This window comes from Amyelois transitella, chromosome 2 (assembly GCF_032362555.1).
Source record: "Amyelois transitella isolate CPQ chromosome 2, ilAmyTran1.1, whole genome shotgun sequence".
In the NCBI taxonomy this organism is placed as follows: domain Eukaryota; kingdom Metazoa; phylum Arthropoda; class Insecta; order Lepidoptera; family Pyralidae; genus Amyelois; species Amyelois transitella.
Genome location: NC_083505.1, coordinates 6,504,823 through 6,530,854, shown reverse-complemented (window position 1 = coordinate 6,530,854; position 26,032 = coordinate 6,504,823). Strand labels below are relative to the sequence as shown.

Below are 26,032 nucleotides of genomic sequence, written 5' to 3'. Positions count from 1 at the left end.
TACTCAGTTGAACGTGCCTATTACTTGCACTGACAATCAGGTGAATCAGGGCTCAGTCCGAAATACTTGTAACTTCTTGTAAGTACTCGACGTGCCTTTAATAAAAAAATGATGTTTATTACCTACCAACAAGTTACGGACCGTAGTCGTGTGTGTAACTCTTAAACCATCAAGCATTTGTTTTTTGCCATTCTAAGCTTTGTGTCTAAATAACTATTGAGACTATTTTCTCATAAAATATTTTAAAAGTATTTTACTCAGACACATGTTACTCATACTACTGCATTTGATTATTAAGCTCTTGGAAAAAAATCTTATTAATAGCATAACTAACAACATTGTGTGTTCAACTTTAATTAAAACACTTGAAGCATTACGTTACCCAAACGAATTTGACCTGTATGTAAAAATATTGCTTTTGGTATTATTTTCCAGTAAATTACCTACTTTAAAATTATATTTTTGTCGGACGGCTCGCTGGGCATGTACGAGTATGTAGGTCTGCGATTACTTAGCCTTTCGCTGACCGAGACTGAGAAAAGTGTCAAGTTTAACACACTTGACAAAATGATTTAGAAATTTAACTGACTTCAAAAGGATTTCAATTGGAGGCGGTCCTTTTTACAAAAGATTTTATATAAACCTTTTTGTTCCTTATTGCAGCACATTATGGAATTGCATGTATTTTGATATCTGGTATTTATTTACCAGATACGTAGTAACCTTGGTACGCGATTTTATGAATACGACCTAAGACTTGACACTTGAGCTCACGAGACTTTCGTGATTTTCTTTTTTATTTCTAATCAAAGACATTACACTGCTGCGGTTCAGTGTCCTTGGATATGTGCCATGGATGGTCTGAGCCAGTGCGATATTCAGGTATAAAAATGTAAATTTTTGACAGTTAATGTCAAATGTCAATCATTCTGATTAACAATTTTTGTCTTCATTTAGTTTAGTTTTGTTTTGAGTCTTTTACAAGAAAATAAAACAAAATTGAACTTTTGTGAAAAAAGCTATAAGTAAATAATCTACATTTGTGAAGCTCGCACTGAAATGGCTAAAAACACATTCAATTCTGCTTTCCGAAAAATTGATATAGATCAATATAATGAAGACAATTTCAAAGAAGAAGAAGCTGAACAATCTGTTCCCACTGGACCTGACGAAAATGAAGTGTCAGCTCTGTTAAATCAATATCCTTTTCAATATTAAATAATATTATTGCCACGCCTTCAAATTTAAACTCAAGTGTCCTGTATATTAACAACATAATGAGTCACACATTGTAATCTTTTTCTTACTTAACCAAGGTCTTGGATATTTATTTAATAACTAGCTTTTATCCGCTCTCGTTAATTAATTTAACGCCACCTACACACGTAAAGTTAATACCCCTTACAAAGAACAGGGTTTTTGCAAATAACATAGAAAATTAAGTTTTTATCAGAATGAAAAGTAGTCCATGTCCTTCTCCAGACTCATAATTATTATATTTACACAATTACAAAATTATCTAATACATTATAAAACTAAAGCTAAAACTACTTATAAAAAAGAAAGAAAAAAGATGATTACATACTAAAATTTAATTTACAAATTGTAGAGTCCCAGTATAGCATCAATATGCGGGAGTGTGCCCAGAAGGCTGGCAGCATTGCCATTTTGAATGGCAATGGCCCCACGATCCCAGAGTTTCTACCCCAAAAGGTTGAAATATATCGTTTTTACCAATACCTACATATTTGCGCCTTTTAAGGTTTTCCCCCTCATTTGCTACAGCACCCGCCTTAGATTTGGTAACTTGAAGATGAGATGGCGCAAGTGTATCGACACAAATAGCATCCCACACCAAAAGCCATCCCAATCTCCAGGGCACCAAAGTCATACCATCCGGTCTATTGCCATCATCCCGATCCAGACTGTTTGGTTCTAGAGCGGCTGAAATATGAATGGTTGGAAGATCACGGAGGATTATATTATTTTCTCGTCAGCAAAGCGCCTCTATCCACAGGATTAAAAGCATTTTTTACCTCTTGGTTATCTAAAAAGGTTTGGACAGAGTGGACGGCGGCTTCACACCCACACTTAGCTGCAAAACCCACCTGCAAAGGTTGAAAATAGTTACCAAGAAGAGATGTATCACATCTGCAGCAAATTTTGGAAGTGAGACGCCTATAAGACATCCCAACGGCAATAGGCCTGACGCCGCCGTCCTTCTTTTTTAAGGCACATAAATTGGTACAATATATCTGTAACTAGTTGTGCCCGCGACTTCATCCGCGTGGAATAGTTATTTTTGGGCATCATTGAAGCCCTCAAGGATGAATCATTCTTGTTTTGTTTTTAATTAATAAAAGTTTATTTCACATTTTAATGGTCAAACAAATGGTCAACGCAAAAATAATTTTTCAATTCGAACCAGTAGTTCCTGAGATTAGCGCGTTCAAACAAACAAACTCTTCAGCTTTATAATATTAGTATAGATGGAAGCTGTTACTCTCCGGCCAGCATCACGTTAACCAAGTTAGTAAGATCCTTCAGAAGCTCGCTGTTGACGGTCCCGCAATAGCCGCCTATCAAGTCTTTAAGATGTTGAGGCGACAAGCCGTCGAGACCACCGGCCGAGCCACTTCTGAAAGACGGAGAAATTGACAGAGGGTGTCGCTGTCATTAGGTTTATGTGGGAGATTTTCGGAAAGTGGATGCTTATCTCGCAAAGCAGAGTCTCCGGCGTATTGGGTGCGACGGCATCATCGGAAAATAGAATTCGTGCTGCTCCTTTGATGTCACCATCACCTATTTTGGATTCTACATATTGAGATACTTTCGTTTGTATATTATTAGTTGGTTGGTTACGAATGTGAACATGTGCATTGGCATGTTCACCTCAGAATAGGCAGTTTATGCCAACACCAGATTAGAGAATTTAAATTTACAAAAATTTGTGGTAGTAAATAATACTTTAATTATAGTGATCCAAGAGCTATGACCAAATGCATAAACTTAGTAAAAATATGCAACTGCGAAAAGGCTCAAGAGTAGGATATGAATAAGTTAAAATTTTCTTATTTTGTTACAAATTCCTTAACTCCACAGTACAGGTAGATATATTGAAGCCCTTCAAATTGTTTTGAGCAATGCTCCACTGGGGTCAGCAAACCAGCAAGTGAAGGTAGATTTGCAAAATATTATCATACCTATTCATATAGGTACTATTCATTCACCTCTAGTATGTTTTTGTACGGAATTTTCAGTATAGTCATTTTAAAATGCAATTTTTATCATTCCTAATACATATTATCTTTAAAATATGATTTTTGCTGTGTCATGTTGTTCTTGGCACTTTACAATAGGACCACACCATCATACCATGGATGTCGTAAAAGGCGACTTAGGTAATAGGCACATTCATTTAGGGCAGTACCTAAATGCCATGATCCAATAAGGGTTAGGTTCCACTGCAAAGGTTGCAGTTATCAGGAAATCACATTTCACTTTGTGTAGAACTTACCCAATTCAGGATTGTGGTGAAAAAACACCTTGAGACTCTTCTCGAAAGAGAGAGGTAAGGATGTTACTAGGATTAAATGATTTGTAGACTGCCTCTGTGGCGCAGCGGTAATGCGCTTGTCTGTGACACCGGAGGTCCCGGGTTCGAATCTCGGTCAGGGCATGATGAGAAACGAACTTTCTCTGATTGCCCTGGGTCTTAGATGTTTATCTATATAAATATAAATATATACGGGAGAAATTACACAGATTGAGTTAGCCTCGAAGTAAGTTCGAAAATTGTGTTACGAGATACTAACTCAACGATACTATATTTATAATAAATACTATATAGACAATTAGAGAAAATTCGTTATATAGATATAAGTATTTATTATAAAAATATAGTACCGTTGAGTTAGTATCTCGTAACACAAGTCTCGAACTTACTTCGAGCCTAACTCAATCTGTGTAATTTGTCCCGTATATATTTATATTTATTAATGCCAGAAGAAACAAGAATATGATTTTCCAAAGTCCTATAAATAAAAATAAGTTAATTACCCTATGTTTTGCAGGACAATGCACTGGCATTGACATTGAAAGTGTTGCTTGCTATCAAGTCTGGACAAATTGAAGAGGCTGTGAGCAGTCTATCATCAGATGACATTGATATCCTTATGAAGTATATTTATAGAGGATTCGAGTGTCCTTCAGAGGGCTCCAGCGGCCATTTGTTACTCTGGCATGAAAAGGCCTTTAATGTGGGGGGTTCTGGTTCAATTGTTCGAGTTCTATCTGATAGAATGCGTGTTTAAATATAACCACATTTTTCTTTTCTGATAAGAAAGATAAACAAGGTTCCAGCTCAATTAATTCATCAATCAGCTTTCAGTAAAGTACCAAATGGTGTGGCAGGTTGCTTTAAAATTTCAATATTTAAGTTTAACATTTAAAGAAATTATCAAATTACCTGTAAAATAAATGGATTAATTTTTTTTCAAGATTTTTACTTCCATTATCATTCCCCCTCACGGCGTTATTCCCGGTTCGTGATCACCTATTACTGGATTGGCTAAATACTGTTTTTAACCGAAGCGAATCCCTTCTGACCTTTGGAACAATGCAAACCTAAATAACATTAAATTCGTTTTGTCGAAAAATATTAAAGTTCCATTTTCATCCCAAAATAAAAAACATTTATGCATGACTAACTAACTCGGAATTGTGGTCATAGGACCATGATTTTGGATTGCATTAAGTAAGATAAGAAGCGACTCTGACACTCATGACTACACAAAATCGTCTATTAAAAATCAAAATAAACATTTGAATAACTTAATACAAACTACCAACATCATACTCAGAATAAGAGTCCATGTTTATAGGCAGGGTCGTTCGTTGTTTTATAGTAGGTAGGTACCTTGGCCGCAATAGAATTCGAACCTGTGCGTGTGCATCATGCTCCTTTTTCCGGCATCTTACCAACTGACGCCCCTATTCCAGTTAATTTGAGGAAAAAATTTTAATCGAATTCTGTCATTAATGTGACCGACTTCCATGAGCTTGCATGTAACTTCTGAATAAAGAAAGTAAATGGTGCGGCTCGGCCTGTCTCTTTAAAAGAGAATGCACGATATAAAAGCCTCTCATTGCACTAGTCACTCGATAGTATTTCGCGTGTCGTTGTACACTCAACGAGAAAAAATGGAACTACTGGTTAGTTGAAAAAGAACAACCATCCGTTGCTGCGGTCACTCTAGTTATGTTCAAAGCCGTTTATAGTTTTTGTTATGTATTTTGTTTGGAATACGGAAATATCGAAGTTATATAACGATTTATGTAATTTTGTCTCCGGCTTTTTTGATCAGACGCGGTTATGAATACTGTGATGACGAGCTTACCAATTCTTCTTACATCTTTTATAATGTGAGTTATTAACTTTAATACGTTCGTATTTTGTTTGTTACAGAAATTAATTGCATTAATTTATTGTCTATACTACTGCTACGCATCAGAACACTCCCACGTGATACCTGTGGAAGGATATGAAACTGAATTAGAAAATCTTGGCCAACATGTAGAAATTCCAGAAACGCCAGTAAAGGTGATCAAGATAACCAAAACAATCGCTGTAAAGGTTCCAGTGCCATACCCTGTCAAGGTGAGAGAAAAAGTTCCATATCCAGTGCCCATCTCAAAGCCATACCCTGTTCCAGTTCCGCAAATCATCAAAGTACCTCATATCGTCCATACCAAATCTGACCAACCAGAACATGATTCTAACAATGCAAACTACGGATATACCGGATTCCAAGGGAGTCCCCATTTAGGTGACCAGGATAAGTTCTACCAAGTACAAGAAACGCCTGCACATGAATCTGGACACTTTGCGCCACAGAGCTTTAACGGATACAATTCGGGTCACCAAAACTTCCAAGACGACTCCTCAGAGGGGTCGAGCGGGAGTCCATACGGCGAGGCCGCTTCCAACTACTACGGGTACACGGGTAAAGACGGAAATGAATCCGATGACACCAAAAGCTACGATAAAGCCATTAAGGACTACCTAGAAAAGAATCAACTGAACAAGAACGGTGCTAGCAAAGGTTTTCATTACCATTAGCATGACTAAAACTTGTAACCGTTAAAACTGTTTGTTTGAGTCATATCCGCAATGCAAGTGAATTCGGCCGACCGCACAAATACTTGCTTTGTTGGAATTATGTATATCTCGTGCCTGTGTGAATGTGAATGTTCCCTTGTAAATACCTCCCTGTCTTATACCTTGCCTATTTATCTGTTGAATTGATTTATTGTTGTTGCTAGATGTATAGTGCTGAAAATATTGTAATTTATACAATAATAAAAACAAGTTTTGAATTACGTGACTGTTTTATTTTACAACACCTAATATGTATCTACTTATTACATAATTCTTTATAGTAGAATAGAAACAACTTTTCATGGGTGCTATACGAAAAATACAATAAAAATTATTAAAATTTATAAATTATTTAAAAACACAGCTCTCGCTTCTATTATTATTATTAGGTAGGTATATAACATGTTTTAAAATGCACACTAACAATTCCTTAAATTACAAAAAACAGTAAATATAATTACTAGTTTCGAACTCTTTATATTCTCTCATTTTGTAAGTATATTTTATAGCTAATTTATTATTAATTTTAGGTACATAGCTAAAAATATCATCATGATTTGTTTCATTTTAATTGTAGTTTAATTGTAACAAATACTTATACATCAATGCCAGCTTCTATAAAACCTACTCTTAAGTAAAATACCTGCAAAAACCTGTTAAAATTCAACTCGCGGCCGTTTTTCTGCGATAGTGCTTTCGGAATCACTTGAAAATTGGTCGTCCAACATGGTACTAACGTCAATGACGGGATTAATTAATACTTCTTTATCGTCTTCGTCTGACATGTACATTCTGGTTAAATTGGAGGTAACAGATGCAGTTTCACACACGCTGTAACGCAGAGATATTTGTTTTACAAAAAGTTTTAATTACTACAAATCTATAGGATTCACCTCTACTTTTAAAATCTCTAAAATGAATCATAATTTATCCTTTTGTCTCAACTTGAAACTTGTAGTTCTGACATATTTCTAGAGATTTCAAAAATGGGATGTAGATATTGCAATCTTTTCCTAAAAGTACTCACCTATTATTGTAATACTCTGACTCGGCTAAGTTCAGATGGTAATTAGAATTGTCCTGCTTCATGCTCATGATAGGTGGCATGACGAGCGAGGAAACTGACATGAGAGTGGGGGTATTTCTCAAATCGTCTAATAGCGGGGTGGGGGTGGCTACGATCACGTCGGCCGCGGTTCTCTGCATAGCCGCGTCCATGCATCTTTCATCTTTTTCAACCAGAGAACTAAAATTTAATTAACATACCTATAATATGTAACAAAAACCTGTCCAATCCGAAGAGAGCAATAAGTATAAAACCCGTCTGCCAAGTAACAAAAATACCTACAGATAAACATAAAAAGTTATAAATTAAAAACAAAATAGAAATTAAGGTATATTAATTCGCCAATATTTAGCTAATTCCAAGTTATAATGACTACATCATCCAGTGAGGTATTTATTTTATACTCTTCTCTGGCTCTTAACTGATAAATACTTAGCTTTCCAACATGACGTTAGCAAATCGGACAGAGCTTTCGATACATATTGTATAAAAGAGTCCATCTCTTTCACGGATTTTCTAAGAGACGAGCAAAGGAATCCCTGTTGACACATCAAGCGGGAGTTGTATCGAGTAAATAACAGAATTATCCCCCTTTTTATATAATCATAAGCTAACCTCGGGCTACTTGGAGATAACGGAATTGGATGCCTAAAGGATGATGATGGTACTCTTCCTTTACTAAACGGCTCCAATATTCGGCGCATAGCACCAAGCCCCGAGGACGTGTACGTGCAAGATAATACGCGAGTATAACAGGTAATGATTTATAATAAATAATGAAATGACAGTTCACCTTCCCATCCCCAGTGACATATTATATTCCTGTGACTTTTGCACTACGTCTAGCCAGTTTTGTCTATGTAATTCTTCATTCTCGGGATTAAAAGATGACCCGGGCCTGAAAACAATAATAATTAAATCGATGCCATTCAATTGCAGGCTGTCAACATCTATGATGATGGGTGGTGTTTCATCTTGAAAATTATTATGTTTTCACGGTAATGACTTATCGCGAAGGGACATTGGTTTACATTTGTAATCCCAAAATTAATATTTTAGATAAGTTCTCTATCACTTAAGAAAATCGTATATATTTATATTTATTTATTTATTCTAAAGAAGCTAAGGGTAAAAACTAGTAAGTAAATTAGTAAGTAAGTAATTACATTGGTGTATAGTTGACCATTGCGGCGAGATGTTTTTGTTGATAAAAATTGTCTGGCGTCTCGATCATAGTAATGTCGCTAACGAGGCCCGATGGTATTCTAAAACTGTTTTGAGTACAAGGTGTGGCGTCATTCAATACATCGTCCAAAGAAAACTTCAGTTTAGCTGAAATGGAGTTATAAAAATAAACAAAAGTCGGACAAAAGTTTTAAGAGCGCAGTTAACTCCAAAGAGTGTCAAAAAAAGCCTGTTTCATTTCGACATCTATCTGGTTGTTCAATAATATGTTTATCTTGCTAAGGCGATATTTATTGAAGAGTATTTAAAACTTTTAAATTTATAAGCTACAAGCAATAGTGAAAATAGTAATTCAATCCTATTACAAAAACAGATTTTGCATTTATAAATGACAGTTGTAGTAATGAATAAAAATAACGTACATGTATCTATGGGCGATATTTTCGATGCTACTTCGCAGAGGAAGTTAGAAGTCCAAAAATGTGGTATCCGAATAAAAACTTTTCCGGAATCGACTGGCATATGGAAACCCAGCTTATGCAGTAGTTGAAGGAACTTCAAATCCTTGCAAATAGATGCTTGCTCACAGTTCCACGGAACTAGTGGCACGGACTGATTCAACACTGAAATAAAAAAATATTTATGATAAAATTTCTTCTTCATCGTGTTCTTCATTACTGAAGGCAGTGTCCGACTTGAAACGGTTTGACGGATTCGCTAACGAGCTGTTTCCGGCTGTTCTGTCTTCGGCTTTTCTTAGGACAGTGGCTATAGTAAGTCCCATTACTTGTTTTGACTTGGGCCAACCAGCGGGTAGGAGATCAGCCCCTTGGTCTTTTACCGTCTACTTTCCCAACAACTACCAGTTTGTCAAGATTATCGGTCTATGAGCTATGCAAATACGATGCAATAAAATTTAAAGCTTGTGAAATATATCTGGCGAATATCACCCACATTTGAAGCTTGTTCCTTTTAAAGCAATTTGACAGGAATATGCATATAAACCAAAGTTATTTTTTCGGATAGTAAGTAAAAAAGAGAAGAATATGGGCACACTGTGTATATATACACTAGATCAGTTGTTCTACGTCAACTAAGTAGCAAACCTATTTGCGTAAACAATGAATACGATAGGTGGATAATAAATATAAAATTGCATAACTTCTACGGAAGGTATTGTAAAGACATTAATTGTCCCAATTAGTGTAATACGTACGTAAAGAATGATAAGAGACGGGCGACATTTCCGGCAATCTACTCGATTTCTTTTTGAACAGCTCGAAATTCATCAATTTAAATTCTTTATTCTCTGCCGGGGTCTCGATTTGCTCATTGTTCTTCTTTTCGATGTAATGTTTAGCAAAACACGTGTCAAGGAGAACTTTCTGTACCCAATCCAAGAACTTTGATTTTCCGTCATTCTTTAAATGGTCACATAATTTGCTAATTTCGTCATCTCTAGCCACCTCGTGAACTTGAAGTATCTTAGCAGTGCGTTCAGTCTCCTGCTGTTGATATTGTTTATATTCGTCATCATTAATGAGATTCTGTTTCAAAAGTTCCTTTATCAATGAACTTCTAGTCTTAATAATACCGTCTTCCTTGTAAAGTTTGATGATTTCTCCGATAACATCTGACAGACTGCTACATTGCATGTAGAGCCAACTCAATGAAGATAATTCTTCTTCCGTCCAACTAGAAATAATTAATAAAGGTTATATTACATACAGGTTATAACGGCGGGTGTATCGACGGGAAAAAGCGACGAATTGCTGCCAAGAGATCGGCTTTGGATAATATGAGGAAAGGTGATATCACTAAGGCCACAAAAACCAATTTGTGCGTACCCTCATTTTCCTCATATTTTTGTACGCTGCCGACATTACGACAAGTAGAGAGAAGGAAGATAAGTCGCGATAGAGATGTAGTGCTGGAAAATAATGCTTGGTGTGTACTCCAAGAACTCGGAAATAAGCAGCGTCTATTTTCCGTAGAACAGTCTCACATTCTGCGGACACGTTTCAAGGAGTGACAAAACTTCCATAGCGGGACTTGTTGTCCAGGCCGAAGTCGAAGGCTAGCTTTATATATAAAGATAATGTCAGCTCACGAAATTAATTAACATATGTATGTATATTGGTCAATTAGAACAAAATTAGTGATTAGTGAAGGAGGTATGCAGAGATCGTGGCAAGTGGAAAGAGGTAGTCTCTGCCTACCCCTCCGGGAAAGAGACGTGATTTTATGTATGTATGTTAGTGATGATAAAATTTAATTTCCCGCCGTATATTTATTAAGCATAAAAGCATTTAATAATCGTACTCACTTATCCTTAGATGAATCGGGCGAAGGACTCACATCTTTTTTAGCCTTGTTATGGATGTTTTGTTTCACCACTTTGATAGGAGTAGCCACAGGTTTGACAAATATTTTATCGTCGTCGAAACATTCCGTAGTTAGTCTAAAGTTAGTGTTGCTCTGTAGCGTGTGCGGTTTCTTGATAAAAGTATTTATAACATACTCAATGAGATCAGACCAATCCTGAAGAAAGACAATGTACTTTTAGTGTATTCTGAAATTCTGTGAATTCGAGAAGAATATGGAATGTATTACACAAACTTATCTGGTGTCATTCTAACCATCTTAAATTTTATGGAGCATAGTTGGTTGACTCAGTTCAATTCAGTTTGAAGATAATTAATGCAACGGCAAAAATGTATATTATTATTACGTTGCAGAGAAGTTTCCATCCACATTTTATCTAAGGCACTGGGACCAAAATAAAATAATAACTCTTAACCCATATGTCTATCTTACCATTCGGGCTTAATTAAATAGATATGGGTCGTGCGCACTTACATCACAAATTTCAAATTCGGATTTCCAAATAGAAGTAAAAGTTTTTAGTATCTTAGGTTGAAACAAAGTAATAAGTGAGTCCAATTCGCCTCCAACGTGATGCATCAGCGTGAAGATACAATCGTTTACGAATTCGCCATTGCTAGCGTAGTCCTCCAATAGAAGTCCATATTGAAACATTATTTCAGGTGTCGCAAACCTTAAAACATAATTATCCAATTATCGACACATGAAGATGTTATCTTGTAACGGAATAAATTCTAATATATCCATTCGACTTATTTATTTAAGATATAAGACAATAATGATAGTATCTTCCTCTCTGTGTTGTATTTTCGTATTTCCACGCGTATACTAAACCGCCAAGCGTTGAAAGTCAGGATCTCACATTATAGCACGTGACTTTTTTAAATATTCAAATCAAATGCGGAAAGTAATTTTACAATTGGCCGTCTGATTGACATCCACTCGCCTTAGATTTATTTTTTCTAGACCGGTTTTTCAAACTTTTCTTCCGTAGTCGTCCCTGCGACATACACAGAAACGAAGGCTTTACGAGTTAAAGCGCAATCGACTTACTCATAAAACGTACATTGACAAAATAAAGATATTGTACAAGTACAATGGAAAATTGCGCAATTGCCGCTCACAAAACGTCGTTATACAGTGGTGGCCGACTATGGAATCCTGTATTGCGCGGTTACAACATGGTGGGTAATAATATTATACATACTGCCTTATATGATCGTTCATATTGGTGCTGCCGCTGTATTCCGGCAACTTCATAACGCTATCCAAGAACATCAGCAAATTGTGATTTGTTACAATCAAGTCCTGAAAAGCAAAACATTTTGTGATGCATAATATGCGCGTCATAGGTACAACGGATCGAGAGGGTAACACATTCGCTTATTGAATACATTTACAATTTACGCTCACGAAATTTATACTACTGTAAGTTGTAAAATAAATAAATTTATTATTATTTTTAATCTTATGACCTCACCTGTAAATACTGTTTTGAATGATATTTTGGATCATAATAACGTAAGAGAAGAACTAGTAATGATCTCAATTCTTCAGTCTCACACATTTTTACTTGTAGTTTTAATAATGTTTCTTGGTCATCTTTACACATATGTCCCAACTTTTTGTATATTTCCATCGCTTGTACGAATTCTCGTATGGCAGTAACAACCTTAAAAAAACGTAATCAGATTATGATCCGTCCAGAGGTGTCGAATTAATAATAAATACATGTTAAAAATTACTTACCAGATGCAGTCTCCTTAGGCTAGGCTTCAAATCGTTTCCATCTAATTTTATTGCCAGCTCAAACTGTTCACACAAATTAACACCTTCTGCAGTTAAGTATGATACTATATCATATGTGAGAACTGAACAAACGTGCTCCAAGTCCAGTTCTATTTGCGTGGCAAATTTCAGAAAATATGTGACGAGCCAAAAGAAATGCGATGTATCGATTTCTACCTGCTTGTTAGTTAAAATTTGATCGTGAAGTGTTTGAACTAAGGAATTATATCCTTTCAAAAGGAAAACCACGGTGAACTCTTTCATGATATTGGATATATCGTCGTCTGTAGGTGTTTTATGTGACAGACCTTGGATATTTATGCTGGAATAATAAAATAAAAATATTGAGTGTTGTAAACATCACATGTCGCAATAAGTATACATAATATTACATGTTTGTTCGCATAAGAAGGCGACCTGAAACTTTCTTTTCCCCATCCACAAATTTAAATTTACTATAGAACTACAAAATTTTACAAATTAATTACTACTGAATTATTCCGTGTGGTTCCCGGCATCGATACAACAAAGAATAGGACCAGTCCATCTCTTTCTCATGGATGTCGTAAAAGGCGACTAAGGGATAGGCTTACAAACTTGGGATTCTTTTTTCAGGTTTTTTTTTAGGCGACGGGCTTGCAAAATCACTATTTGAATCTCAATTCTATACATACATACATACATATGGTCACGTCTATATCCCTTGCGGGGTAGACAGAGCCAACAGTCTTGAAAAGACTGAATGGCCACATTCAGCACTCAATTCTATCATTAAGCCAAATAGCTGAACGTGGCCGTTTAGTCTTTTCAAGACTGTTGACTCTGTCTACCCCGCAAGGGATATAGACGTGACCATATGTATGTATGTGCGAGTATGTACCTATGTATGTATGAATTATTCCATATTTTCGACATACATATGCCTATTTATTACACTTGATCATTGATAATAATACTTACGTATTCGTTTTGCCCCTTTTTACGATTTTCTTCCGTTTTCTATACTGCAACATAACACCTGAGCGCACTTTGTTATTTGCTCTCTGCTTGGGATTATGTGGCTTTTGATGGACAGGTTTCTTCGTCGGGAGCTCATCCTCGTTGCTTGATGTAGATATAGATTCCTGTACTTCCATTTGTGTTCCATACCCGCAGTCAGAAGCTTCAGACACTGGAGTCTTTTCACTCTTTTTATCTGGTTGAGCGTGCGAACTTTGTTCCGATAGATTCTTTGCTTTTTTTTCGCCCAAGCTTGTGTGAGTATCCTGTTTAAACAAACAAAGCTATAATATTATGACATATCATAATAATAATATGCATATTTGCATGAATAAACAAGTAGCATTAAATTATATATTACGTCATCAGATTTTTGAGATTCGACGGTATTTTCAATGGAATCGCTCTTGTCTTGAATAGTAACTTTAGTTTCAGCGAGTGTTGTTTCTTGGTACGGTTGATTACCATTCTCACTTATATTGTTCATGGAAGCAGTAGAGTCCCACCCGTTATTTACCGAATTGGGTTCATCATTGCTTTTGCCACTACCACCCGTATCAGAGGAATCTGAAGTAGGATCCGAAGTCAACATGGGAGATGAATCTTCACTTCCTGTAAATACATTAAGTAGTTTAAAACCATGGGCAAACCAATGTCATATATTTATTACGTGATATAAAAATAATTTATTTTAATCATTTATTTCAATAGAGTCAGTATTTTTAGTAGTAACAATTTTTTATTCCCTCTGTATGTTTATACTTATGTATCATCATAGTTTCAAAATCAGTTTACCTCGGTCGGGAGGAGAAGTATTACTCTCATTGTCGTCGGAACTTTCTGACAAAGATGCCTCTAGCCATAGATTCAATAGTTTGTGCAGCGTGACGACGTGTTGGTCCTTGTAAAGTAAGGCTATAAGTTGTACCATTGTTACTCCCCAGTAGGTCTGGAAAGAAAAGAAATACAAAACACACATCTCAACCCTTAAACCAACTTCGTTTATAACAAAATTGATGTTTAAATTATGAAAAATTAAAAGCGTGCTCTTAATACTTAATTATTAACACTGAATGCAAAAAATTTTAAGGAGTTCATTTAAGCAAATGAAAAAAACTCGCTAAAACACACCTACCTATTTTAGTTATTAAAACATTACTAGTTTCACTGTCGCGATACAGATCACGTTTTTTACATACACTTATCACGTTTTTATCCTTTACGTGTAGGATAGAGCAAAAAGTTCCACAACTCAAAAACCACGTTTAGATGGATGGCATAATTATTAAAGTAAAATTCAATGATAACGACAGGTTCCCATTGCATCGCCTAAATGTGTTCTTTTTCTTGAAAATAAAAAGAAAAGAATTTCAGGGTTACTTCAACCAAGTCCTTTCATTTGTACAATCACACAATACAGTTAGCATAACAGAATGCAGCTTTGGGCACAAAATTAAATGAAACAAATCAATTAATTCCAAAAAAAAAAATCCAACACGAACAAGAAAACAAACATAGACGTCGGAAAAAAAACAGATTGAGTTTTAGTGTACGGCAAAATAAGGCACTAATAGTATGTAAGTATATGCCCATTGTGTATATACACGCCTCACGCACACACTCTCACCAATAGTGTGGCAGTTGGTTAGGGTTGCCATCTCTAAAATTTGGAAAACCGGACAAGACGCGCGAAAACCCCGGATTTTAGAGTCCGAAAGCCGGACATGTCAACAAGATCTTTTAAATATATACAATGCAATAAAAGACATTTGAAAATGTCATAAATCACTTTTTTATTTATTCATTATTTTAACAACACAGAATCATATTACAATTTGTTACAAATTGTTTATATAAATCAGCTTTTTTACGGTGAATATACTTGGTTCGTCGGTTGATCGTGGTGTGCGAGTATAGAGCGTGTCTCGCGGGCGGCCCAAATTTTTTTTATTTATTAATTTTTTAAAACCCGGTCTACAAATGAAACCTTCCCCGGACGCTCCCCGGATGCCCTCTAAACTAGGACAAATCCGGGGAAACCCGGACTGATGGCAACCCTACAGTTGGTCGCCATTACGTCATAGATTATCTCACGACATGACAAGTTTTCTACTCACACATGCATACAACGCCGCCATTACACACTCCGTCCTCCTTTTTTCTACGTCTATGAAAACAAATATGTTTATGGGCGGAGCCATAAAAACAGCAGACATTCTCGTAGAACAAACGGAGGGAAACATTTTTCGTAAAAGGTTCTATAAATACATAGTTATATTCGTTCTGTTCTATAGGTAAAAGCTCAAAAACAATACATAAGTCCAATAGTGCATTATCAATTCTTTATCTGCTTCTTGTATTCCAATGCAAAAAATCCAAACTAATCCAAATCTATACTAATATTATAAAGCTGAAGAGTTTGTTTGTTTGAAAGCGCTAATCTTAGGAACTACTGGTTCGAATTGAAAAATTATTTTTGTGTTGAATACACCATTTATCGCGGAATGCTTAAGGCTATATAAAATCACGCTGCAACTTTTAGGAGCGCAGAAATAATGGAAAATGTGAAAAAAATCAGGGAAAATTAATCATCCTTAGCTTCAATGATGCCCAAAATAACTATTCCACGCGGACGAAGTCGCGGGCACTGCTAGTCAAATATAAATTCGAAAGTAAGTTTGAATGTTTGTTACCTCTTTAAGCATTATCATCTAAATCAATTTTCATAAAATCTGAATAAGAATCTGGAGAAGGGCATACCTTTCATCCCGGTAAAAACTAAAATTCCCATGGGACTTACGAAATACCTGTTTCCACTTGTACTTAAATACATGTAATCACGTCTATATCCCTTGCGGGGTAAACAGAGCCACTCTTGAAAAATACTAATAGGTCATGTTCAGCTGTTTTGCCCAATGAACCAATGAATTGAGATTCCAATAGGGACAAGTTGCTAGCCTGTCGCCTAAAAGAATAAACCCAGCCTATCCCGTAGTCGCCTTTTATGATATCCGGGAAAGACGGAACAGAGATGGGAATGGTTTTTTTTTGGTGGATTCTTATTTCTAATGTAGACACACATACAAAGGTAAATACATTCTATTGTAGGTGGCGCTTAATAGGCGCGGGCGAAGCAATGGGTAAAAGCTAATATGCTATATTATAAAAAAAATAAAAAAATATCTGCATTATCAAATGTGGCATTTTTTCAATAGTAGGGACTTAATCATAATATTACAATAAATAAACTTATTATTTAAACAAAAGCGAAAAATCTTCACAACGTTAAAATTACACAGTAAAGTTATAGTAAACTAACTTTTACCCGCAGCTTCGCCCGTATGAATTTAGCACCATCTACAAAAAGTGACGAATTAACGCCATGGACCAAAAATTCGAAATTAGCACCTACTACAAACGCCACCTAGGAATAAAAAGGGCCACATACAGAAGAATACAGGATTTTTGCAAATCCCACGGGAACTGTAATATAAACTGTGATAAAAGGTGTATGTCCTTCTTCAGACTCTTAATTATATATATGTGACATCTTAAGAATTATTCAGTAGATAACCCGTGAAGAGGTAACAAAAAAATTAATTTACTTTCGCATTTATTGTGTTGGGATATTAGGTACATCAATAAAGTGAGGATTATTTTTTTGCACTCAGCATACAACACCCAAGTTGCATTAAATAATACTTTTTTAATTATTAATTAAATAATTATCTTCATAAAGCACTTTTAGTATTGTTAGTAAATTAGTAAAATATGCCTAGTAATAAATCGTTATGACGCTGTATCTTTTGCAACCCTCCTCAAAATTCATTTACCTTTTAATATCAAGAACTATTTATCGAATTTTTCCGAATTGTAAACTTCATTAAAGAAGTTCAATAGGTAGCTAATAATTTATCTACAAAATAAATAATGAACGTGTGTCGAAACGGTCGTACTTAACAACTTCTGGTGGATATTTAAAAGCAATTTCAACGTTAATAACAAATAATCACTTACCGCATCAGGCATTACCATCAGCTTAATAAGAACCTTATCAATACTTTGGCTAAAAATGTTCCACAGAATCTGGTTTTGCACAGAGCTATTTGTTCCATTGTAACTAGGGCTTTGGCCACTATTGTCTTCAGGTATATGTAGTATATTTCTCAGCAATAAAAGGCAATTGCTGATATTCGTGCACTGTTCCATAGATAATTTTGATTTCTGTTCATTATCTAAATATTTCTTTAAAAAATCAATGATAACTCTAGTTGTTCGATGGTCCGTAAATGCTGCCTTCGTAGCCGTAAGCAAATTATTGATCTCAAATACGGTATGCCGTCCAAAATCTGTTTGTGATATTAATTCCACAGAGAGCAAACATTCTACAGGTATAGTCAAATTAAGCAATATTTTAATCAATAGCTCCAATGTCGTATCGTTTTTTGCATTTATCAACAATGGGATGAGGTCTTTCTTTATATTTTCACCAAAACGAATACTTTTACGATATGATCTTAAATACTTGTCTTCTGTTAAAATATTGTGCAGGATCGTCTCAAGGGCCGCTGAAATGAAAACATTACGATGAGAAAAAAAATTTTGTCCCTTTTTATAGGATATGATAAATCATTTTGGAAAGATTCGTAGGTCACGTTCAGTTGAATCGCTTAATGATGGAATTGAGATTCAGATAGTAAAAGTGCTAGCACATCGCCAAAAAAACTAATCCCAAGTGTATAAGCGTTGTTTGACTTTTACAATCTGCGCAAGAAGACAGCTGAGACACACCATACTGCACTAAATTAATGTAGCGTCACTAATAACGACATCTAAGGGAAAGAGATAGAGTGATCCATTTTTTAAATTGTCAGGAGAGACACGGCACATTATACATACAAACGAGTGTTATTCTTGTAATAAGTACCTATACAGATCTATGATTCTTCTTTGTAAACATGATGATTTGGCTACGGCGTCTGACTTAACAACTCAGACGCCGAAGCCAAATCATCATTTGTATATGAGTGTAAGGAAAGAGCTGGGGCTCGACATGACAGCGTGATCCATCATGTACACGCTTAGCTAGAGAAACCCACTTTTTCGATTCTCCATGCTGACCACGACAGCACACAACCTATTTAGCAACTTCCAGACAATGGCTGGGAGGTGTTATAAGGAAATCTAGCTTTATTCTAAAAGTATTAATTGAAACTTTGATATTTACGTTTTAAATGGTTGTATTACGTAATACATATAATTTACGTCTTAATCCCTTCGTTAAAGACAGAACTCACAGTCCTGAAAAGTCTAAAAGGACACGTTATATTATTAGGTGTAAGCTTACCATTGCAGTTTTCATTCACGTGATACCCATCTCCATGTGTAAATCCCAGGTTACCAAATGTGCTGTGTATCTGAGGGCTTCGGAGTACCCATTCCATCTTCTATCTAGAATAAAAAAATATATAATATATAATGAACACATGGGATTATCTCGACTAATTTCTTAAAGCTTCAATGATTTGTTGCAGTTAACAATGAATTGCGCTGTGTGTGTGTGTGTGTGTGTGTGTGTGTGTGTGTGTGTGTGTGTGCTGTGCTGTAATCGTAGGAAAATTAAATTCCTTCGAAAGATTTTAATTCCACCTTATATAATACTAGCTTTTGCCCGCAGCTTAGCCCGCGTAAATCTTCAAAAAGCGTAAAAGAATTTAACGACATTTTTAGACGGCATTAAATTCGTCGCTTTTTGTTGAAAATCATCGAATTGAACGCCATCTACAAAAAATACAGATTTTCGCAAATATTACGGGAACTATAATTTTTTCTGAGATGAAAATATTATGTCCTCTGTCCTTTTTCAGACTTTTAATTTTATATAGTAATACTTCAAGAAGATTAATTCAGTAGATAACCCATGATGAGGTAACAAACAAACCAAAAAATAAATAAACAGCGAAGTAAAATGCGTAAATAGCATTTATAATATTTGAATGGAATAGACCGCTTCCAAATCGCATGTGTAGAAGAAGCGGCGGAACAAACTACACTGCAGATTTTCACCGGACGTAAATTTACAAATAGGTACTTATAGATCTCTTAAATCTTAATCGTGGACGAATGCACATTGTCTACATTAAAAAACATTAATGAATGTAGAACGAATTATTTCAATACGAATAATTCGTCAAATAAGTAAAGATAATATAAATTATGTACACACTGTACAAATTATGTCAACCCCATATCAAAAATGCATAAGCATTTAAAGAGGCCATTATGTCAAGCTTGGGCCACACATGTTTATCTATACTAAAATTATAAATCTGAAGAGTTTGTTTGTTTGAACGCGCTAATCTCAGAAACTACTGGTTCAAATTGAAAAATTATTTTGTGTTGAAAAGACCTTTTATCGAGGAAGGCTTTAAGCTATATTATATCACGCTGCAACTATTAGGAGCGAAGAAATAATGGAGAATGTGAAAAAAATCGGGGAAAACTATTCATCTTGAGGGCTTCATTGATGCCCAAAATAACTATTCCACGCGAACGAAGTCGCGGGAACAGCTAGTCATTAGTATAATTCGTGCTGTAATAGGCTTTCTTACAAAGCTCATCTTTAATGTTCTTTTTTAATTTTGTATCATTCATTTCAAAAACACTTTTTGGTCATTTATTATTTATAATATATTATTATTTATAATAAATTACTAAATAAATTAGGTTCGAACGTACTGCTGCCGAGAATAATGGTAACTTTTTGGATACCATAACGGTAACCAAAAGGTAACACGGGTCCCTCATTTACCTCTCTCTTAAGTAGGTAACAAAATTCATTCATTGTGTCTACAGGCACATCTAACTTAAAGTAGTTATGCTCCTTTTTGGTACTGGGTTAAAATCAAATCAATTTACTCACATATAAAAAATCTTTATACTGTATGGACACTTTCTTTGTTGATTATTAGACCAAAAGCACACCGCACGATAATACAATCACGACTGAGGTTACACATTTTCGCGGTTGAAATTAATAGGTACACAACAAATTTCTCATCACAGGGATAACGACGTCAAAGAAAAAGTTGAAGGGGTCCCCTAACTGACGTAAAAAGATTCGCATAAAAGTTATTTGAAACGTATTCAGGAAAATATGCCGCCGCGTGACCGTAAACAACGTTGTCTTACGAGCCAATAGTAGGTCACGTTCACGCTGGTCGCGTGTACACTGCACGTGCGAGCTCTCATCGCAGTGCGTTGAGTGTTGGATGATTAGTCTACCTTCTCTCCCTCCCTCCCTCCTTTACCGCTCGCCTGGTGTGGCGTTCGTTCACATTCACATACGATCAAAACAGTAAGTGCCTATGTATGTATGTTATCAGTGACACGGTAAGGGCTCCAAAATCGATAAATCGTAAAAGAATAAGTAAAGAGAAGTACAAAACAAGAAAATAGTCATATTGCTATAGATATAATAGCTGTCCCGGCAAACATAAATTTGCCATGGGTATAAATAAATTTTAAGTAATGTTTAATTAAAAAGAAATGTTAAGGGTGAACAACCCTTATCACTAAGGGATATGAAAAATAGGTGTTGGGCGATTCTCAGACCTACTCACTTTGCTCACAAAATTTCATGAGAATCGGTCAAGCCGTTTCAGAGGAGTACGGAACGAACATTGTGACACGAGAATTTTAAATATATAAGATTTAAAGGGGTTGTTGTAAATTTGCCACAAAGTTAAATTGTCACATACGTTAAAACGTATGTGTAAATTCGGCACAGGTAGGTTCGGATTATTGTAAATTTGCCACAAGTAGTAAAACAGCAAGTATAGTGATTATTCTCTTGCACGCTATAGGCAAGGAAAGATGATATAAATAGCAAGCGAGGGAGGGCTCATGCGCTCGCTCGTTTGCTGCATCTATCTCTTTCTAGACATAACAACCAACCCTATCGGTCAATGCATCTTACTTGTTATCAGTTCAGTGAGTTGTTGTTGTTACAGATATGTTGTAAACTAAATTAAAAATCTAATGATTGCAAAACTTGCTGTTGGTCATCCAAGTATATAAAATAAACAATAAAAGGAATATCTTTACTTATTAAAATAAAAGAAAAATATTTTATCCTTATTTACGATTATGTAGAAGTTAAGAAATATGTTTGTTAATTGCTGTGATATTTATTGAACATATCAAAAACATTCCTTGGTGTTCAACAAATGAATCTTTGTTTTGCTTTTCCTTGTGTCCTGTCCTGTGTTTTCTAAATGTAAATCCATCAAATTGATCTGTGATTTTTGTATTAGATATAAGGTTGAAAACCTAAAGCTATGATTAAGAAATAAGTGTTATATTAAAGTGTGATGAATTAACTTGAAATAAAATAAATAATAGTTTAAAAAAAACTAAAAAACTACGCTTTTATTGCTGATCAAACTAAAAAATAGAAAATAAAAATTAATGACAAAGGAATTCAGTAGTAGCAAGTCGAACAATCAGTTATAGTCAGTTGTAGTAGTAATTACCTCGGATTAAAATTATAACAAAATTAAATTTATAAACAAAACAATTTAAATCAGAGTAAAAAGCGTGGGGTGCCTGATGTAGTAAATATTAAAATCATTCTATTAGCATATATTTATGACAAGAGAGTTATGAAAATGAAGTAAAATGCACCCCACGCTTTTTACTCTGATTTAAATTGTTTTGTTTATAAATTTAATTTTGTTATAATTTTAATCCGAGGTAATTACTACTACAACTGACTATAACTGATTGTTCGACTTGCTACTACTGAATTCCTTTGTCATTAATTTTTATTTTCTATTTTTTAGTTTGATCAGCAATAAAAGCGTAGTTTTTTAGTTTTTTTTAAACTATTATTTATTTTCTATTTTTTAGTTCGATTTGCAATAAAACGGGTAGTTTTTTAGTTTTTTTTATACAATTATTTTTTGGAAGTTAACACTTCTGGTATAACTATCTTACTAGAAAAGACTTTCGCAACCAAGCGCCCATCGCCGGAGGTTTTCACAACTAACTTTCTTAAAGTTATATGTGGCCTGATTGGATTAAATCTCATAATATTCTCATCATCATGATTCTTTTTAAGGCGATGGGCTTGCAACCTGTCACTATTTGAATCTCAATTCTATCTTAAAGCCAAATAGCTGAAGGTGGCCTATCAGTCTTTACAAGACTGTTGGCTCTGTCTACCCCGCAAGGGATATAGACGTGATTATATGTGATGATGATGATGATATTATATGTATGATGATTGTTAAACCCAGTTGAAAAGAATTTTATAGTGATAAATCACTGTTGATAATATTTTTGACTATCCAGCAAACGTAATAATTTTCGATTGTGGCCTTGCCAGGAATCAAACCACAAGATTAAGAGGCAGATTGATACAGGAACAAAAATATTTCAAACATACCTCCACTGCCTTTACAACCAGGAACGCAACAAAGTTTATCTGAAGACATCGTGGCACTTTTGTTGTAAAATCTGTCTTTCACAAAAACAAACACAAACTTGGGACTCCTATCTCAAATAATAAGGTACTTTTTACAGGAGTCCTATCTCAAAATATCTGCACAACACAGTAAACACAGTCAGAGTCCAATCTCAGATGATAAAATCACACGAATATCCGGAAGAACAAAGCTCGACTCAACGGAAGATTCCAAACTCCAAATAACGACAAGTTATCAGCACAAAACAAAGTGCAAATAGGTAAATACACAGGCACCGGTAAAAACAACAGAAAGAAAGTTTACAGGTGTTCGAATCGAATTCAATCAAAACTTACTGCAAAACTTATTTGACATAAATAAACTGAACTGTCACTCATTTTCCAAACGAGTATTACAGTGTTGCTATTATAAATAGGCAAAAGATACCTAATGTTAATTCAAGAATTGCATTAATATGTTAAATACGTATTAAATATCGCAAAGTTCTGTAGGTAGTAACTTTATTCTAGTATTATTGTAAATTTAGTTATTCAATTTTCATTTATTACTTTTGTTTTATTACTTATATATTTTTTATTGTTTTAAAATATTCTACTAATTCTACTATTGTTTCTAATGGTAATTCTAAATGGAGCAATGCGATAAAATAAAGAAGCCTCAGGTTAATAGTAACATTATATGGAAATATATTACATCTCTTTTTGACTCATTATACGTCAGAACTTCTTGGTTTCTTGTATGGAGATTACTGGCACTGGTGCTATCTCTGTCTCTCTTACTCTCATACGAAGGATCTAAAAATGAATTTATTAATCCTGGCAGTTTTAATAAGGATAATGAGAAACTCTTATCAAAATATTGCATTGTCATCGATCCTTGATACGTGTGCAAAGTTCCAAGTTGATCAGACGTTTAGAAATCAGTGAAAATTAAGCTCAAAGATTCCGTTACATACATACATACATACATACATACATACATACATACAACCCAAGCTAATATAAAAGCGTAGTAAAAAGGTGTGGCAAAAATTCCACATGCTTTTTTTGTGACAAATTAACTTTGTGGCAAATTTACAACAACACATTTAAATGATAGCCGTTGTATGCCAAAAAGTGATTTTATACATTCTTGCAATTATCTGGTGATGTTTACATACATACATACATATAATCACGTCAATATCCCTTGCGGGGTAGACAGAGCCAACAGTCTTGCAAAGACTGACAGGCCACATTCAGCTATTTGGCTTTAAGATAGAATTGAGATTCAAATAGTGACAGGTAGCTAGCCCATTGCCTAAAAAAGAATCCCAAGTTTGTAAGCCTATCCCTTAGTCGCCTTTTACGACATCCATGGGAAAGAGATGGAGTGGTCCTATTCTTTTTTGTATTGGTGCCAGGCACCACACAGTACTGATGATGGTGAAGTTTACATATTTGAAATGGGCTAAGCAAGACATCGTTAAGAATAATTTTTGGGGTTTGTAATTATGATGATATAAAAATGTCCCTATATAAATGTACCTAATACAGCTAATAAAAATGTCCCTATAATGTAACAGGTTATGTAAATAAGGCAGTAAAATATAAGATTTTTTTAATAAAACCTCATTATTAATTGTCAATCGCATGGGAAATATTACTGGTAATTTACTGGAAATTTTACTAGGAATATAACAATTGTACTGGGAAATCTCAGATTTATTATATATTATGAATAATTTATAATTCCAGTATCAAAGCGAACATAAACATATGTGAATTTAATATATTTCACTTAAATTAGAATACATATACATAATAGTCACGTCTTTATCCCTTGTGGGGTAGACAAAGCCAACAGTCTTAAAAAGACTGACAGGCCACGCTTATCTATTTGGCTTAATGATAGAATTGAGAATCAAATAGTGACAGATTGCTAGCCCATCGCCTAAAAAATCACAAGATTTAATTAGAAGAAAAATTATTTATCAATTTTCCCAGTAAAATCTCATTTTGGGAATCTTGCCGGCAGCAATTCCAGCAAAATTTTCAGGCCCTGGCATTTTTTTATTGAAACGTCAACATTGCAACTTTGAGAAGAAGGGTTTAAAATAAAATATCTTAAAAACAAAAGTCATTGATGTTAGATCAAAACAGCAGTTAGTGATATAAGAGACCGTGAAACTATGTCGGTTGCCTGCTACTATTACTATAGGGTCTAACTTAAACTTCTAAGGTCAGGTATTTTTTACCCTTAAAAGTTGTACGTAGGAAGATATAAAGTGGAAGCCACAGATGTCATTACTACAAAATAATTAAATACTTAAGTACCTACTTACCTTGGGATTGTGTTCGATTTACAATATACTTCAACAAACCACCCAAACATAGCTTAATTAAAGCACTTATATAAATATGGATATTTTCCAGAGTTCAAATTTCTCAACTTTTTATGTACGGTAAAAGAAATGTGAATTCATTCACCTTATTCACCACCAACTAGATAGAGATACTATGTTATTCGCCTACTGCACTAAAACGTAGTGATTACTTCTCTAATCTTTGTAGCAGGGCTTGTTAACGTTACCAAAATAAACCGTAAAAACTTAACCTGATACCTAGTAGCGTTATAGAAGTGATATCATGTGTGACATTAAATTACATTATATAGCGTTGTTGCCTATCCGTGTCGCGCACGCGCCCCTTGGGTTCCCTTTAATTAACGTTAAACAGTTTTAATATAAATTACTTCAAAAATATCGATACCAGACATAACGGTACTGAATTTATAACGGTAACCCTGTTTAACAGTAATAACGATAGCATTTTTTTAACGGTAATTCAAGCCCTGACAAAAACTAAATAGAGTTATTACTGCTACTAAACTAACGGTGTTCATAACGGCTATATTTTACCAACGTGTTATGTGGATCTTCGATTGAATGAGTCAGGTTTTTACACGAAGCGACTCCCATCT

General features: G+C 34.8%; 3 protein-coding genes across 5 annotated transcripts; 2 read left to right on the top strand and 1 right to left on the bottom strand.

Moving 5' to 3' along the window:
- Positions 1-834: 834 nt before the first annotated feature.
- Positions 835-6,381, top strand: LOC106143120 (uncharacterized). The gene is made up of 2 exons (XM_013345118.2): positions 835-882; positions 5,468-6,381. The coding sequence occupies exons 1-2, from the start codon at positions 853-855 to the stop codon at positions 6,119-6,121; spliced, it is 684 nt and encodes a 227-aa protein (XP_013200572.1). The 5' UTR covers positions 835-852; the 3' UTR covers positions 6,122-6,381.
- Positions 921-4,493, top strand: LOC106143121 (actin-related protein 2/3 complex subunit 5-B). The gene is made up of 3 exons (XM_060946656.1): positions 921-1,200; positions 3,107-3,178; positions 4,074-4,493. The coding sequence occupies exons 1-3, from the start codon at positions 1,060-1,062 to the stop codon at positions 4,311-4,313; spliced, it is 453 nt and encodes a 150-aa protein (XP_060802639.1). The 5' UTR covers positions 921-1,059; the 3' UTR covers positions 4,314-4,493.
- Positions 6,374-25,584, bottom strand: LOC106143119 (protein timeless). Of its 3 annotated transcripts, none has more exons than XM_060946647.1 (17): positions 25,391-25,584; positions 18,931-19,034; positions 17,601-18,151; positions 14,379-14,532; positions 13,945-14,195; positions 13,545-13,849; positions 12,546-12,906; positions 12,277-12,468; positions 12,004-12,104; positions 11,271-11,469; positions 10,738-10,952; positions 9,628-10,106; positions 8,834-9,034; positions 8,393-8,558; positions 8,020-8,124; positions 7,188-7,406; positions 6,374-6,991 (listed from the first exon to the last, which is right to left on the bottom strand). In XM_060946647.1, exons 2-17 carry the CDS (start codon positions 19,025-19,027, stop codon positions 6,817-6,819), a joined length of 3,771 nt encoding a protein of 1,256 aa, XP_060802630.1. In that variant the 5' UTR covers positions 19,028-19,034; positions 25,391-25,584; the 3' UTR covers positions 6,374-6,816. The 3 variants fall into 3 exon arrangements, with proteins under 3 accessions (XP_060802630.1, XP_013200570.1, XP_013200571.1); XM_013345116.2 differs by having other exon boundaries at positions 25,395-25,584; XM_013345117.2 differs by lacking the exon at positions 25,391-25,584 and adding an exon at positions 20,506-20,851.
- Positions 25,585-26,032: the final 448 nt, after the last annotated feature.